Source organism: Falco cherrug, chromosome 6 (genome assembly GCF_023634085.1).
Source record: "Falco cherrug isolate bFalChe1 chromosome 6, bFalChe1.pri, whole genome shotgun sequence".
Lineage (NCBI taxonomy): Eukaryota > Metazoa > Chordata > Aves > Falconiformes > Falconidae > Falco > Falco cherrug.
The window spans coordinates 48,482,791-48,499,716 of record NC_073702.1 but is presented as its reverse complement, the minus strand read 5'-3'; the positions used below and the strand labels follow the sequence as shown (position 1 = coordinate 48,499,716).

The window sequence follows — 16,926 nt, the reverse complement described above, 5'->3', positions numbered from 1 at the left end:
GATTTCCAAGTTTTCCCCAAAGAAATTCTGGCTTGGTATCTACACAAAAGGTACATATCTATTTAGTCCAACACATATTTTCCTATACATTTTTGTGTTACAACCTTTCTCCTGCTGATTTGCTCTTTGTTTCACCCCCTGATCCTCAAAAGCCGAAACGAATAAACAGCTGCCTTTTTGAGGAATACCCAGTTGATCTTCCAGTGAATGTCTAAAGAATGAACTAGAATTTAAAAAAATATTCCCTGTTTGTTCCCAAGCAGTAATCTAAAAATTACAGACAAGACAAAATATGCTACTGAATGCTCAGTATCAGATAAACCTAAGAATTAAAAAAAGTCATGTTCATTGTATTCTTTAGTCTACGATGGGATATATAATCCCACTTCTAGGGAGAAAAAAAAATACATTTCTCCTTATTCCTGGCACTCTGGCCAAGACAACTTGCTCGTGTAAGACAGACAACCATATGCAAGTTGAACAACTTCAAGAAAGTCAATTATGTCATCAGAAATTGTAATTATTTGAACTTTCTGTCATGATGCCATGACCAGCTGCAGCCCTTAACAAAAAGCACCTGCATTCTTCCTGCATTTCTTCAAGGAAGACATCAAGACCGAGCAAAGAAAAAATCTAAACCGAATGTTAAAAAGCAGAAGTAGAGAGAAGGAACAAACAGGGTAAGCCATACTCAGCTTTTTCAAACCTAAGACAAATAACTACCACAGGTAAATCTGACATTTTTTTTAAGGAACAAGATTCTTGCAAATAAATACCTAGGTCTTCTTAAATGCAAAGCAAGAGAATTTGGAGACTACCATGCAAGAAGAAATTGGCCTTTGTTCTTCTTTGAATTCCTAAGGTATTTTCCTAGAACAATAGAACATTAACTAACTTTTTAAACAGGCTTTATTCATCATCTTAACAAGCTACATCACCGCAAAATAACAAACCACCATCCTTGGGAGCTTGCTTCTCTCTACACCCCCTATCTCCTGAGAATTAAAAGGAAAAGAAATCTATGAAATGAAATATCAGGTACTATGAAATTGCACAGACTGCATGTAGCATATCACATTCACTATGTAATACAGACAATTACACACGAAGTTTCCTCTCCTCAGTTCCTGTCTTTTCCATACTTCCCACATACACAGCAACACCACACTTCAATTTTCATGCTGACATCTTTTCAAACATCTTTTGGGCAAACACTGAAAGATATTTTTAATTACAGCTGCCATGCCAGGTAAAAAGTAAAGAAACCGTGCAGGTCAACATTTACATTCCAGCTTGGTTTTGACTCCTTTGTTTGTTTCCCTCTTTTCTCTTAAGTCTACTGTTACTTTGAGGATCAGCATTAGAGGAATCGGAGGGGGGGGGGGGTGCGGGGGGGGGAACCGCACCATCACCCACAGGTAACTTGCGTGACTCCTCCTATTAAACTGCCAAGTCTTGCCAGGATACAGGGGCTTGCTTGTTTGGGGTTTTGTGGCTTCCCCCACACACACACCTCCATAAATGCAACTTGACCTCCAGTCACTGGACTACACAGGAAGCTGGCTAGCGAAGGCACGTTCCCTGCTGTCACTCCTTCCCCAACAACTTTTGCGCACAGACTCCTTGGAGAACGAAGAGGAGCAACCACAAGTCAGAATGAGGGATGGATACCAGGGTCACTCAAAAGCTATTTTCACCCTGGAGATATATATATAGGGTCACGCTATATACTCTCACACATCTATAAAATGGCAGAAGACAGTAAGGATGTCTTTCCCATCACTCCAATGATCTGGAAAGAAAGAAAGATACGAATTTGGAGATAAAAACTGAAGAAGGAAAAAGTAGTATCACAAGACAAAGGAGCAAAAAAAGATGACAACATTTGGATAAAAGAAAGTAGTGTAACTTTGGGAAGGAAAGAAGTAAAACAGAAGCAAATAATCCACAAATAACTCTCTCATTCCCTGCAGGAGAAAATGCAGAGGAAAAGCCTTGAGCAACCATATTCCACGACAGAGCTGACACATAATAGTGTTAGTATCGCCACAAAAAGTAGGGGAATGCACCCACCATCCTGCCAAACATGCGCTAGCAAAGTAACAACTCGCTCAGGCCGTCCCCGACCTTCCTCCTAATAACAAAGCATGTTGCTATTATTATTACTATTATTTAAATGAGCTGTGAAGAACTAAAAGGAGGAACAGGGGACTACACAAAGTCTTCCTGGGGCAGGGAATCCCTTTCTACTTCTTGCTACTTCTTGCTCCGTAAGTGCTGCATTTGGCAAGTTCCCTGTGCACAGCCAAATCCCTAAATGCTAGCCCAATGTATGAGACAACCAACCCATGCACCTAAATCGAAATTTTCTTGAGGGTCTCAATTCATCCAGAAATCGTTCCAATTGTCACCAGCACTCACACATAAAACTCTCGACAGCTTAGGCTGCGGTAGCCCTCAGATCCCTAACTAATTCTTGGAAAAATCTTTTTCTTTCTTTGTAAATGTTGGCAATTACACCAAGACGCTGAGCACTTCAAGACAACTATTCTAAAACACAAGACGGTTTGCTTCGGATGCTGCCCAGTCAGCCCCTCCTCTTTAAAGGAAGAGTTCAATTAAGTTGGGAACTTTTCTTCTGAATGGTTTTAAATGGTTTTTTTTAGTTGTGGTTGGATCTCAGTTAGTATAATTGCTATTTATATCAAAACGTTAAAAGGTCTGGTTATGGGGTTTATTAGAAAAGCAAAATGTGTTTTTAATACTTAAAAAAAACCCACAACAAAATACTTCGTAGCACTGTTTTCCCCTGTATTTGCATACCACATGTTCAACAACAACAGAAAAGGGTATTCCACAGGAAGTTAAAAATCTCAAAAATGTCACTGAAGTAGTAGCTCCTACAGTTTGTTAGCAGGAAAAAACAGGTTTGTGCCAGGTTAGGGGGGCAACTACCACAAGTGATGCGTGTTAGCCTCAGGGTTCAAGAGAAAAAAAATATATAAACTAAAATATAACATACAAGACAAACAAATACAGTATCTCTTTATTAGCAAAAAATACCATTTTAAACATAAAAAACCCATCAAAGAAAATGGCTAGAAATACTCCACATAACGTTGTTTTGAAGGCATGAAGGCAGAGGGGTCGCACGGGAGGAAAAGCTTCTTCGAAAGGCATCTATGCCACACGAAATATTGAGAACTATTGTTCGAAATAAACAAAACATTCCCCAAACTTGCCCATTCCCCGCGGCGCCCCGCCCCCCGCCCCCCCCGCCGGCAGGTGCAGCCGTGCGCCGCGTCCGGCCGGCCCCCCGCGTTACCTCTCCTCAGGTCAGGGGTGAATGGCTGTCAAATTCTCTCAGGAATGAAAAACTAAAAAAAAAAAAAAAAAGCAAACCCACACCACCCTTTCTTCCCGAGGCAGCAAGTTTCAATGGAGGGAGCACATGGCTAATCTACATATGTGAAGGTCAGGGCACTCCAGCCGGGGAGGTGAAGAATGGAGCAGCTCACGTAAGGGGCCGCCTCGCACACCCTGGCCTGCTGCCCGACCAGCGAGATTGTTGAAAAGCAATAGATAGCTTCTGGCAGCAGCAAGGGGAAAAATATTTTGATCATGTGACGCTATACAAGCTAACTAGTTTGCTTCACGTGTGAAACTTTTACAGACGCTACAAATACCACATTTGTAAGCGGCCCCAGCACCCAGCCTGCTCTCCTCAGCTCCCCGCCAAAGCCTGTCACCAGTAGGCCTCTCCAAAGGCTGGGAATTCCTCAACCAAGCAAAACTTCAGTTTACAAACAATTAGGAAAACAGAATATGACCAGCTAACAGCTATCTATGTATTCCCAACACCTTTCACGACCACTAAACCCAAGGCACCGTGAAGTTACCTGCCTCGCAAAAGCCCACCTTTCTGTTTATAGGAAGGAAGGGCTTTCAAATACAAGTAAAACTGCCAAGTAAAATTATTTTGCTATTGCTGGGATGCAACTAAAGCAGCCTCAAACATACCTACCTATATTTGTTCCCGTATTTCTTTAAATAGCCTCCATCTATGACCATCTGTAAGTATCTTAAAACAAGAACAGCTCTAAAGAACATGCTCATTTTTCTTGACTTGGGAATTTCAAGCAACTAAGAAACACTAAACTTAAAAAAAAAAGTATTCACAAAAGCACAATTATTTTCCATAAATCACGCTTGAAAGTAAGACATCAATACTACCATTTCATATAAACAGAATATCCAAAATATTCACAACATGAATTGCTACACAAAAAAATACAGAACTCCATACATTCCCACCAAATCAAAGGCTGCAAATAAATCAGCATATTCCTTTGATGCTGTCAAAACAAACCTCCTTATCTTTATTTTTAACTTTAAAAGAATAAAATTTAAGAACTACAAATCCTGTCCTTGTGCTTTCAAAAGAAATTTTCAGAGCTGATGTTTCAGTGTCTTGCTTACAAACAAGTAAGTCTGACAAGCTAACCAAATAACACGATCAATGTTGGGAACACCTAGTCTCACATCCCATCCAAACAAAGAGAGGAAGGCACAGCGTAGACTGGATACCTTCACACATAACAAGTATTTAGGCTGCCTATTTATTCTGCATGACATTGTAATTAAAACTGCACATCAAACTTGAAGAATTAAATCAAGCAAATGTTATCCTTAACATAGGGAAACTGAGGTATCCAACAGGGAAAGCAGCTATAGATCATGCAGTCAGCTATCCAGAAATCCTGCACCAATTCTCTAATACCACTTTCTTGAAGTCACATAATTTACTTACCATGGCTGAATTCACTGCTTGTGTAAAGAAGGCACTATTCCACTTCAATCAATCTGTGAATTAAGCCATGTCTACACTGGGAATGGCACACATGACTACAATTATGTTTTAAAACAGGATCTCTCCTTTTGGGATTTTCTAAACCAATTTTCTTTCTTTGCTCAAACAAACACAAAAACCATGCTCAAACTTCAAGTCTTTCTGTGAAAGTCAGCTGCACCAGGGACTGTGCTACAGCAAGACAGACTTCTCTTTCCTACCTAACACAGATCACATTTTTTCAAACGTGACCAAAGCAGGTTGTGGAACTATCTACCTCGTGAAAAACTCAGCAAGTTACCTCTACCTTAACAGCCGTACATGTAAACTCCTCAGGAGAGTCTGCTGATGAAGGCTGCTGTTTTGCTAGTGCAGATACCCTACCACCCCAACGGTAAGCTAAATGCAAAGAGGCTTGCCACAACACCTATTAGCCGAGGATGCAATTAATTCCCTACAACAATAGGACTTCACAGTAGACCTGGCCACATGGTCTTTAAAGGGAAATAAACTGATTTGATAACTTGGCAGAATCAAAACTGCTTTGTAACTAACACAGGTAAAAAAATTACCAACATTCCATAGAAACCCCTGCTACTGAAGATTTGTTCTTTGAGTAATTGGATACCTAAAATAACACCAAAGCTCTCAAGGAAAAAAAAATCCTCAGTGTAACAATTTGAAGTAGAAGCTTAGAAGACCCTATTAGTAACACAACACTCAACACTACCCCCTAAAAAAAAAAAGAGGGGGGGGAGGTTATACAGTAAGTTTTTCATATTTTAATTATTATTATTTTTGACAAACATGCTGAAGAAAATATGTAACAAACAAAATCCCATGTGCATCTGATTTCCTCAATTAAAAAAAAAAAAAATTGAGACATTAGCAGAAAATTCCTTCCCCACCCTCTGATGGTCGGAAAAGAGACTGACAGGGGTGGCAGGGGGAGATCAGTGACACAGCCCTACAGGTGAAAGTATCACAGGGCCTGTGACTCAGATAGATGTCTTCATAAACAATTACCAGATCACAAGCCTAAATTCAGTATCTTTTCAGGGGGGAAAGGGGCATAGCAGTTCATTTTAAAATGCAAAACACCATTTGGCAATTGGGCAAGATCAGGTGCAAAATATTAACTAATAGTTCTTGAAACTGAAGAAAGGAAACTAATAAATAGATTACATACTTCTACATATGCTCAGTCCTTCTGATACAGTTACTAAACTCACGATTACTCAAATGCAAGAAGTAATACACGAGCAGATCAAGCACTGATCTGTACTGAAAGCAGTTCCTTACACACACTGCAGAACCATCAAGCTCTGTTTTGTATCCACGAATTGGCTACTACCCATTCAAAAATTCAGCAGCCTCACCACTGGGTTTGGTAGTTTATAAGGAAATTAACATTTCCACTATACATGGAATATAAATGCACAACGTATCAACACCCTTTCAAATCATACCTGCTGAAAACTTTTACAGGGATTTCACATCGGTTGTAATAAACATAAATGAAACATTTTGATAATAGCATTAGGATAATTACCTTAGGTGACTCAATTTTCTAAACAGCGGTAGGTGCCTTCAAATGAAGTAAGCATCCTATATAGGGAATACAAAGTTTGCTAAAAGGTACTTCATATTTGCAGTAAGAACAATTCCCATATGAAAAGCAATCTTTAAACAAGACACAACAATTGTGATTTCTGCATCAAATTTGTTCACTTTAAAAATGAAAGTAATTCATCTGCCAGATAACAAAATACAGACCTGGCAGTAAGGAAGCCTGTGCATGCACCCCTGCACACGCGCACACACACACACACACAGAGAACATACTTGCTCTCTGTACAGCATATTCATCAGAAGGCAAGTTCTGCAACACCAGCGAAGTTCCCGGGCACTTGTTCAACTCAATTTTCCTCAGAGTTTAATTTCTATGAGAAATCCAGTGACTTTATATAGATGACATTGAGTACATAATGATAAAACAGTGCAAGGAATACTGGAATTTCAGATGATGGTGCCCTTAGTTTAAGGTGACTGTATTGACACGGCAGACAAATCCCTCGTTTCACAGAGTCATTTGTCTCCTCAGTTGTCTGAATAGATGCCTTTAAAACTTAAATTCTCCCACAACAGAACGTGTTCACAGTAAGACTGGATTTATTCAAAAGCTGTAGTTTATGGCACCAAGACCCTCTTTATTTCTAAGAAACCTTTCAGTTGCACTAAGGTGTGCCTGCCTGAAGGAAGGTGTACGTTATGTGCCTCAGTTTCCCCACCCTGCACAGCAGGAAGAATCATCTCCTACTCCAGTGCAAGGGACACTAGAAAGATAATGTAAAGATCAAACGTACTTGGAATGTTCCTGAGAAAATAACAGCAGGTAAAATTAATCCTGTACAAATTAGCCATCTACTGTCCCCAAAATGCACTGTTCACAAATTACACAGATTTCTTGGGATACATTCATCCCTGAGGATCCCCCAACTGCAGTGGAACATCACCCTGGAAAGGTTTGGCCCTTTTTGGAGCTGACATGTTCCTGGTGGCTCACTGGATACCACACTCTCAGAACTGGAAGTACAACAGAAATCCTCCAGCCCACCTGCAACACAAACACTGCAGCACTGTGCCAGCACATCAGCATTTCTGTGTAAAACTGAGCGTGAATAGATATGATTGGACAACAGAAAAATTCAAAAGGTAACCTTATGATCCGAATGGCAAAACATGTATCAGATGTACAGAAATCTTTCATATTTACTAAAAAATAAGATTTGAATTTATTAACAGGTAAGGCTTCTTTAAAATAAAATTTTCCTCTAATACAGTTAGCTCCACAAGATCTTCATGTATTATTTGCTTCTCTCAGCACCAAGCAATACAAAAACAACACTGCTTAGTAGCACTTTTCTATGACTCGTTTCCAAAACAAATTTGAAAACCACTAAGGTATACTTTTAATTTAAGTTTAATTAAAGTCCTCATTCAATCCCACCAAAACATGTATTTAGCACTATGTAAATAGCCCCAAAATTGAAAGAAAAAAAGTTTTTTTTTTCCCAAGTACCTTAATAATCACAATTCTAAAATATATTCTAGCAACTCAGTCTACCACAAACACATGCTACTGAAATTCTGCAGCCTTGAGCATGCATGCACAGCAAGTGTGGCAACACTACTTTACATATCCACAGAGAATCTTCAAAGCCTCCCGATAAATGGCACATTTTGAAAAAGTACAGAAATGTAACTACTTAGGACACAGGTACAATCTTAAAAGACGTACGGATAAATAAACTACTGCCATTCTCATGTTAACAATGAGAATGTCAAAACACCCATGACAAAATATTTGAGGTGCAAAAGAAAGAAAAAGATCTCAGTATTTACTTAAACTTGTTCTCATTGCACGAATTTAATCTGGTTTTAACTAAGATACTATTTCAGAATGAAACGGCATCACCTAACACGCTGTGCTTAGTAATTTCAAAAATTTTATGTTACACGTGTAACTAGAAAATTTAGCAACGGATTAAATGCCTTAGTATTCATCCCCAGATTCAGATCAGAATGCCAGAAAGACAGTAATCAACTACTTAGTTGTAGAATCCTTACACGATGGAGGCAGTAATAGAGTAGACAGGTTTGCATCTCTCTTTCTTTATTGTATCTCATACACAGGGTCCTGCTGTTCAACATGTAGGCATAAGCACTACTACAGAAACCAATAACTGAACACGAAACCACAAAGTGTCAAATATACAGTCATAATATATATATAGATGCTACTAACTGAGAATATTGCTATTTGCTACTTCTAAATAGAAGCTATGTGAATAGTAAACTGTTTATTCGAAAATGCATAGGGAAAAATATATTTTATTCTCCCATTGAGACATCAAGAATCTATTCACCACACTAACAGCTGTTTAATGGCCTTCAGGCACAGGACATGATTCTGCAGCCCTGGCTTAGCCAGAATTCCCGATATGGGCAATCTATTTGGCATAAAAAGAGCTGCAGAATCAGGCATCTTCCGGAGGTTTCTCCGCTACAAAACAAACAACTAATACACACAAATTCAGTGCAGCTCAACAGATCTTTTTCGTAACACTTGCTATATAGCTTATGCTATACAGGTCCTCCTGAAAAGACCCAAGTCCTCTCTTTGTGTGTAGGTGTATGTAAATCTTAATGTGCACAAAGGGGAAAGATGTATATGAAGCACACACACAGAGGCCAGCTAATGTGTTAAGCTACTGCCGTGCAAATCAGAAGTGAAGAATAAAAGGAGCCTCAGGACTCTAAATATCTGTACACTGCCAAGAAATTAATCAATAATCAAAATAACTGAATGACAAGGTACTGTACTAGCACCATACAACTCCTCCACAATCAAATCAATGTATCCGCATGAGCAGTATCCATCTGCTTTGAAAACCTGTGTTTCTTCAAAAACAAGAGGCCTCTCTTTCAAGCTTTCATCTCACCTCACGATTGGGTAAGGCGATTAAATGACATGGAAGCAGAATTTTCTAAAATAATTTAATAGGCTGGCCAAACATAGAAGTCAGTTCAGAGTGGGATGCCACAGTTCTGCATATTACAGAAACTACCCATGCTAAGGCAAGAATTTCCTGAACAAGTATGTCAGATGTTACAGCCTACTGACGGTCCTTTTTCTCTGTTCGCAGCACAATAGTTTCTTATAGGCGTAGGGGCCAATCATCATCTGCTTTGCAAAGGCACATGACAAGTGAGTATATTCTAATGTGTGTACACACATATATACAGTGTACACACAGATTATTAAAAAAGAAATAAAGAGAAGCCTTCTGTTCAAATGCTGGACTGAATATTCCATTTTTCTCTTTCAAAAAGCAATCAATTACTTAATGATGTAACATACACAGAGACAGACATGTGGGAATTAAAAATAAAAAATGTACAAAAATAATCGTGTTCTGAAATCTAATGGTAAGTATTCTTTAGTTGACAAAATCTATTTTATACATCAAAAATATTACTTTGAAACCTAGGAAAATTTCTTATCTCAATCAATTACTGGTTGAGTGGAAAAAACGTAATATAAAAGAACACTGATGACTTGCCTTTACGACAATTATTTTGAGGAAAATATAATAATAATTTTGGGAGAAAAAAGAAACAAACTGTGCCCTTGTCAGATTATTCTTTCTAACCTGCATCCCAATTCTTACAGTACAAAAAAAGAAAAAAAAAAAAAAAAAAAGGAAATCTGTGAGAAGAGGATGTAAACCCATAAATATAAGGAAGTATTTCTAAGGGTCATACTGAGGACATAATGAATTTACTATCACTCCTCCAATAAAAATAAAATACTTCAAACAATTTCTGTCGTGAAGAAATAGCACTCTGAACTAACATGTACTACGTCTACCTGACGACAATTTTCCTTGCTTTTAAAGCCATAAATTCTGAACTACCTATGTTTAAAAGCAAGCAGACAATGCAAGTATTTTTAAACTAATTATGGAAGGTTATGCATATGAGGCCTTATTACCTTACGGATTCCAGTGACCCTTTTACCAGTGCAAATTAAAAAAGATAAAAATTAACACTCACCCAAAAAAAAATAATCTCACTTCCCTGGAAGAAATAAAAAGGACATGGAATAAAAACTAACAGTGTGAGAGGGGTGGTCTGTTGGACGTAGACAAACACACACACACACATATACAGCCCATCCACGGTTTCTATTATTATTTTTTCAGGATTAATACATGATTCATAATATGAAGAAGCTGTATTTTCTCCAGGTTCTGTTCATTACTTTATGGAAAGATCCAGCCGTTTGAGGACCCCAAAAGCATACACCTGCATTTGTTCCTGTCAGACCTCGCTGTTAAAAGCTTATTAAAAGATTTAACAGTTCTTAATAGAAAGATCTTGTTGAAGGGGGGGGGGGGGGGGGACACACCATAAAATTCTAATGCACTACTCCATTTAACACAATTCACTTTCCTGCTGAGAATTCAAGCCTAATCTCACTCTTGTGTGGAAAAATAATGAGATCAACAACTCCCGATGCCTCCTGAAGTATGCTAACCATAATTCAAACACAAAAGCACATTTTCCCCCCGAATATCTGGATTCACTGCAGAGATGAAACAAACGCAACCTCTGACAGAACGGCTCCTTTCTCCCCTTCTTTGTACGACACACGGCGGTTTCTCACCGACAGCAGCTACACGTGAAAAAGATTTTTTTAAGAGGCATGCACAGGTTAGGTATGAAGCAAAGAGAAACGTAATTAGATTAATATTTGGATTAATTATTTATTAAAAAAAAAAACACAACAACGATCCAATCCCTTGCATAATATCCATAAGCTGCAACATTACAAAATGTTTTTAGAGGCACGAGCGCAACTTGAAATCCCGAATCCTCGTCCACGCTCTGTTATTACAAGATACTCCCCTACCGCCTCCAATTAGCGTAGAATTAAAGGTCTAAAAAAAAATAATAAAAAAAAAATCGATGCCCAGAAAAACCACGCCATGTAACCGAGCTGAGCGGCGGGGGCGTGGAGGGACGGGAGTGCTGGGGGGAGATGCCCCCGGCTTGTCACCGCGCCGGGGGCCAGCGCGGCCGGTGCCGCTGCGGAGGCCGCGCGTGTGCGCCCGTCCCCCGCCCGCCCGGCCGGCCGCCCGCGCCACCTGGCCCCGCCGGCGCGACTGGCGGGTGTTATTTGTGGCGGGGGCTCCGTGACTGCGCCGCTCGGCACTTCTATTTACATCAGCGGCGCGAGGTGCCCAATGGCGAGCGGGGAGCCAATCAGATGGCAGATTAGATGTCAACTCGGAGGCAGCTGTCTGGAGACGGTTGCAGCCAGTTTACCTCCACAATTCAAATTCCGAACCTGGCGGAGGAGACCCGGCCGCTCCTCGGGCCCGGCCGCCCGGCGGGCCCGGCCTGCCGGCTCCCCGCGCCGCGCCGCACCGCACCGCCGCGCCCGCCCCGGAAAGGCGCTGCGCCACGGCCCGCCGCCCCGCCAGCACCGCGCCTAGCTAGCTACCTATCGATCGATCGATCGACCGACCGACCGACCGGCGGAGTTACCGGGCTGGGGCAAGGGGCTGCGCGCAGGGGTGGCGGCCCGCCCGGTACCCGCGCCCCTTTGCTGACGCCAAGGACTTTAAGTTCTTTTTTTTATTATTTTTTTTTTTCGGGTTTGGTTTTCGGGTGGTTTTTTTTGTTTGGTGTGTCTCCGTCCCCCGTTACCACCCCCACCCCCCACCCCCGACTTGGATTTCCGCGTGTTTGAGGAACGAAACGTAGCTACCCGCGCGCGCACCCACGCGCGACCCGCTGGTGGGCGAGTCCCCTTAAGGTCACCGGCCCCAGGCACCCCACGCGCTCCGGCCCGCGCCGCGCGGACCAGGGCGCGGGCATACGCGCGCGCACACGCGCGCACACGCGCTCTTCCCACAGAAAAAAGGAGCCCGGCCGCGTTCCGTGGATCTCACTGCGGTAACTCCACCAGTGACAAAACTAATTTGCTAAGAGCGTGCAACGGCGCAACTCGTCCTGGTTAAAAAATACAACCCGTTAAAAAGAGAGGGGGGGAGGAGGGGGGACAAAAAAAGCGCCCCGTGAAAGATAATGGACGTTATCCCCCGGGAGCCCCCCGCGTCCGACGCTCCGGTTACAAAATCCACCCCCCGCCCCCGTCCCAAGCTGCCTGTCCTCCGGGCCCTGCGCCTCTCCGTCGCCGTTTCAAAGTGGAGGGAAAAAAATATTAATTAGGTCTGAGAACAACCTAATTTCAGCAGCGAAAGCCGCTCTCCGCTGCCTCCAGCCCCGGCGGGGCCGCGCATTGTGCGCTGCTCACCCTTGCTAGGGAGGCAACGAGGAGCACAACTGGCCCGGGGGGGGGAGGGGGGGTGTTAGAAGAAAAAAAAAAAAAAAAAAAAAGGGAAAAAGGGAGGGAGGGAAGGGAAAAAAGTGAATTATAAAGAAACTAAGACCCCGACACGAGTGGCAGGGAGGCGGGGAGCCGTCATTAATCGAGCGCGGGGGGTTTACCTGGGTCCTGCTGATGGCCTGCCCGGTGCTCCCAGGGCTCATCGCCGGGTGATTCCTTTGTTGTGCAGCTGCCCAGGCCGGGTTTGCCGCTCCGTACTGGGCGCCCATGTCCTTGCCCATGCCCATGCCCGCCGCTGCCTGCTGGCTTCCCGGGGCGGCCGCCGCTGCCTGGGGCTGGGGCTGCGGCGGCGGCGGGGCGCTGGGGCTGCTGTAGTCGGGGTAGCTGCTGCCGTAGCTCCGCATCATGGGGCTGGGGGACGTGAGCAGCTGGTTCAAGGTAGGGGTGGCCCCGGACGGGTGCTGGTTCTGCCCGGAGAACCGCGCGAAGCCGCCGGCCGCCGCCGCCGCGCCGGCAGCAGCCTTGCCGAGGCCGGCCCCGCCGCCGGGGCCCATCATCATGCCGCCGCCCGGCTGTCGCGGGGAGCTCAGCACCCCGTAGCCCGCCGCGGAGCCCCCGTAGCCGCCGCCGCCTGCCCCGGCGGCCGCCGCCGCCGCCGCCGCCGCCACAGCTCCCGCGCCGCCGCCGCCGCCCGCGCCGCCGCCGCCGCCGGGGCCGCGGCCGTAGCCCGGGGTAGTGGTTGTACTGGCTGTTGGGATAACCTTCGTGGGAGTTTTGCAGGGGGTCCATGCTGTTGGGGGCCGCCGTGGGGTGCATTATCCCCATCCCGGGGCTTTGTTGTCCGCCATGTTGATCAAAGCAAGGCCCGGCGCGGCTCGCTGTAGCGCTGCTGGCAGGGGCAGGGGCAGCGTTGCCATAATAGCTATTGAACTCCGAGACACCCACCGCGGAGGGGCCGCCGCCGCCTCCCCCGCTCCCGCCGCCGCCGCCGCCGCCGAGGCCGCCGCCGCCGCTCCCAGCGCTCGGGGGCGGCTGCTGGGGCTGCTGCTGTCCGCCCAGGGGTCCCAAGCCGGGGTGATCGTAGCGGCCGCCGATGGGCTCGCCCATCTTGCCGGGCATCTCCTCCTCGTCGGCGCCTTTATTCAGCATTTGCTGGGGCTGCTGGGGGGGCTCGGCCTGAGCGCCCAAAACACTGTCTTTTCCTCCATGTTGCTGCTGCTCCATGTCTGCACTGGGCTGAGCAGCGCCGCCACCGCCACCGCCGTTGTTGTTGCTGCCGCTGCCGCCGCCGCCGCCGAGGCTGCTGTTGTTATTCTGCACGGGATGGTGCTGAGGCGGCGGCTGCTGCGGCGGCGGCGGCGGGAATTGATTTAGCTGCTGCTGTAGTGCATGGTGGTGGTGGTGCGGGTGGTGGGCATGGTGGTGGTGGGCATGGTGATGCGGGTGGTGGGCATGGTGGTGGTGGGGCGGCGCGGCGGGGTGATCGCCTCCGACGCTCTTCAGCTTGTGGTTGGGGAGCAGCCCCGTCTCCATAGCCGAGCCCGGGTTGGAGGAGGAGGAGGAGGAGGAGGAAGAAGACGAAGAAGATGAAGATAACGCCGAGGAGCTTCCACCTTCCTTCATAGCCGGCTCCGAGGAGGAGCCGCCGCCGCCACTTGCGTTGTTGTTGTTACCGGCGGCAGCGGCGGGAGCCGCGTTATTGGCCATGTTCCGCGGCTCGCTGTGGTGGTGGAGATGGTGATCTAAATTATTCACGCTGCTGCTGCTGCTGCCGCCGCCGGCCGGACTCCCCTCTCCGACCCCCAGCGCGGGGCCCGGCCCGGGAGCCCCCGCAGCGGCGGCGGCGGCCCCGGCCCCCCCCGGGCCCCGCTCCGGGCCCAGGCCGCCCGGCAGGCTCGGGGCTTTGCCCTTGCTGTTGTTCGCACCCGCCGGAGCCGCTGCGACTTGCGCGGCCATGATCATTGCAACATTGCGAGTCCGGAGAAATTAGTATTGATGATAGTACCTACCAAAAAAAAAATTTTGAAAAAGAAAAAAAAACGACCCCCAGCCTCAAAAAAGGGGGCGAGTAGCGGGCGCGGGGGGTGGGGGGGGGAGGGAGAGGAGCGGGCAGAAAGAGAAGCGGCCGGGGAAGGGACTTGACTGAGCCAGGAGTATCCCCTGCGGACCGCTCCGCACGCACCAAATTACAGAAATTTCCCTCCCCGAGTCCGTGATTGAGATTAGAAATGGTAAGAACGCCTTACGGTCTGTGCCTGTTCCTGCTGTGTGATTTCATGTTGAAAGTTTTTTGTTCAGGTTTAAATGAAACTTTTTTTTTTTTTTTTTTCCTCCTTTCCTCTCTAACCCGGATATGGGTAAACACACGTCTGGCGGAGCCGCGCTGGCCCAGCATGGCATGAGCGAGCGAGCGAGCCAGCGCCGGCAGCCATCGCCCCCTCCGCCCCGATCGCTCCCGCGCACTCGCAAAACGCGGACTGGACTCTGCCCGGCTCCGGCTCCCGCTCCCCGCCGCCGGCAGCGGCACCGGCGCGGCGGGCTGGGGGGGGGGGGCCGCGGGTGCCCCTGCTCGGGGCCGGGGCCCGCTCGTGTGCGCGCCCGGGGTGGCGGCCGCCGCGGGGCACCCCCCCGGCTCCGCCGAGGAGGCAGCCCGACGCCGGGCTCCCGCCGGGGGTTGCTCCCAGGCGAAGGGTCGCGGCGGGCCCCGCCGGACGCCGCGGAGGGGGGGTCGGGGCTGGCCCCGCCGGTGCGGGGCCGGGGGTGCCGCCGCCGGCGAGGCGCTGCGGCGGGAGGCGGCGGCCGCGAACGCGGCGCCCCGTGGCCAGATTGCTGGAGCGCATGGGTCGGTCAAACTTTTGGGGACCGCACGCAGCACCCCAGCCCCGTTTGTCGAGCTCAGAAGCCCTCTCGGCGTATTCCGAGGGCAAGGAAACGTTTGCTATGTCACGGAAAAATAAATACAGCCCCCCGCTCCCCCCACACCCCCACCGCCCCCGAAGATTTATATTGTGTGTGCAGACGGTTATAAAATTTATCCTAAAATTCTGCAGTGGTAGCAGCTTTGCAGTTGTCCACATTGTCCAGCTGTCTCCAAATTCTAATGGTCATTTGCACTGATGATGCTTTTATATATAGGGCCGTTTTCAATATGTTCTGTGTACTTACTTGCAGATCAACAGGAGCTGATCAAGGAGTGTGAGACATTTTTGGTCTCATAATTGTTTCCCCAAACAATATAATTTCCAGTACGCACAAGACACTCATGAAAACGTAGTAACACAAAAACCAAAATATGTAATCCGAGTAACGCTTGCTCCAAATGGTAAGCTGCTGCCACTGACCTACATTTTTGAACCATCTTTCAGAATGGTTTGAAGTTTTTTATATAACCATCTTAATACAAATGATACCCTAGTGTAAGAAAAGATAGTAGTCACACGCTACATTCAACTAATGGAAGCATATGGCAGATCAAATACTTACTTGGCTATGAATATAGCATCCGGGGTATTAGCAAACATTTTCAATATAGTCAGGGTCTAAACCATGCTGTTTTAAACCAACGTGCACTCTGTTAAAGGTAAGCACGTTTTCAAATTTCAAAACGGATAAATAGGAGATACAATAATGGTAGAGAAAAACGCAGCTTATCAAGAAAGATGCTGTCATGAGTAGGTAGGCTTTTTTGAATCCACTGTGAAAACATTAAAGAGCTTCATGCTGTAATGTTGAATTACATGCAAAGATTATTGATAAGTGTATGAACAGTGTGGTTCCAGTATCTATTAATTTTAATTTTCTGAAAGGTCAGAAATATTCTGATTTCCATTATGGAGTAAGTTTTGAAAAGTCTTAGTGGTCATCAAGAACATCTTGGTAACATACTTCTGTTACAATTGGTTTTGGTTTTTTTTTTTACTCTTTGCAAGTGAAAAAATGTTATATGGCTGTTAGAAAAACATAGAGTGGGAAAAAAATGGTGAGTAATTCTAGTGGGGGGAATCAGGTGCATACCCAAGGGTCATTACAGTCTGTAACAACAACAAATTGCAATTCTATGCAAACTGCTAGAAAGGGGTATATCATCTTTGTAGGAGAGAGAATAACAGAACTGTAAGATGAATTCATGCCAAATCATTCATCAGCTTTTGCCAAG

At 46.0% G+C, this 16,926-nt stretch overlaps 2 protein-coding genes across 2 annotated transcripts in view; both read right to left on the bottom strand.

Annotated features, from left to right (window-relative positions):
• The window catches only part of ARID1B (AT-rich interaction domain 1B), a 336,635-nt gene extending 321,615 nt beyond the window's left edge, over nucleotides 1-15,020 (bottom strand). Inside the window, 2 exon segments of the mRNA XM_055714492.1 lie at nucleotides 12,932-13,493; nucleotides 13,495-15,020. Coding sequence (XP_055570467.1) covers nucleotides 12,932-13,493; nucleotides 13,495-14,732 — 1,800 coding nt within the window. The 5' untranslated portion in view covers nucleotides 14,733-15,020.
• LOC129736350 (atherin-like) overlaps nucleotides 14,649-16,926 on the bottom strand; it is a 28,748-nt gene continuing 26,470 nt past the window's right edge. Inside the window, exons 2-3 of the mRNA XM_055714135.1 lie at nucleotides 15,017-15,708; nucleotides 14,649-14,775 (exon numbers count right to left, since the gene is read on the bottom strand). Of these exons, the coding sequence (XP_055570110.1) occupies nucleotides 14,757-14,775; nucleotides 15,017-15,708 (711 nt within the window). The 3' untranslated portion in view covers nucleotides 14,649-14,756. The remainder of the gene's footprint in view (nucleotides 14,776-15,016; nucleotides 15,709-16,926) is intronic.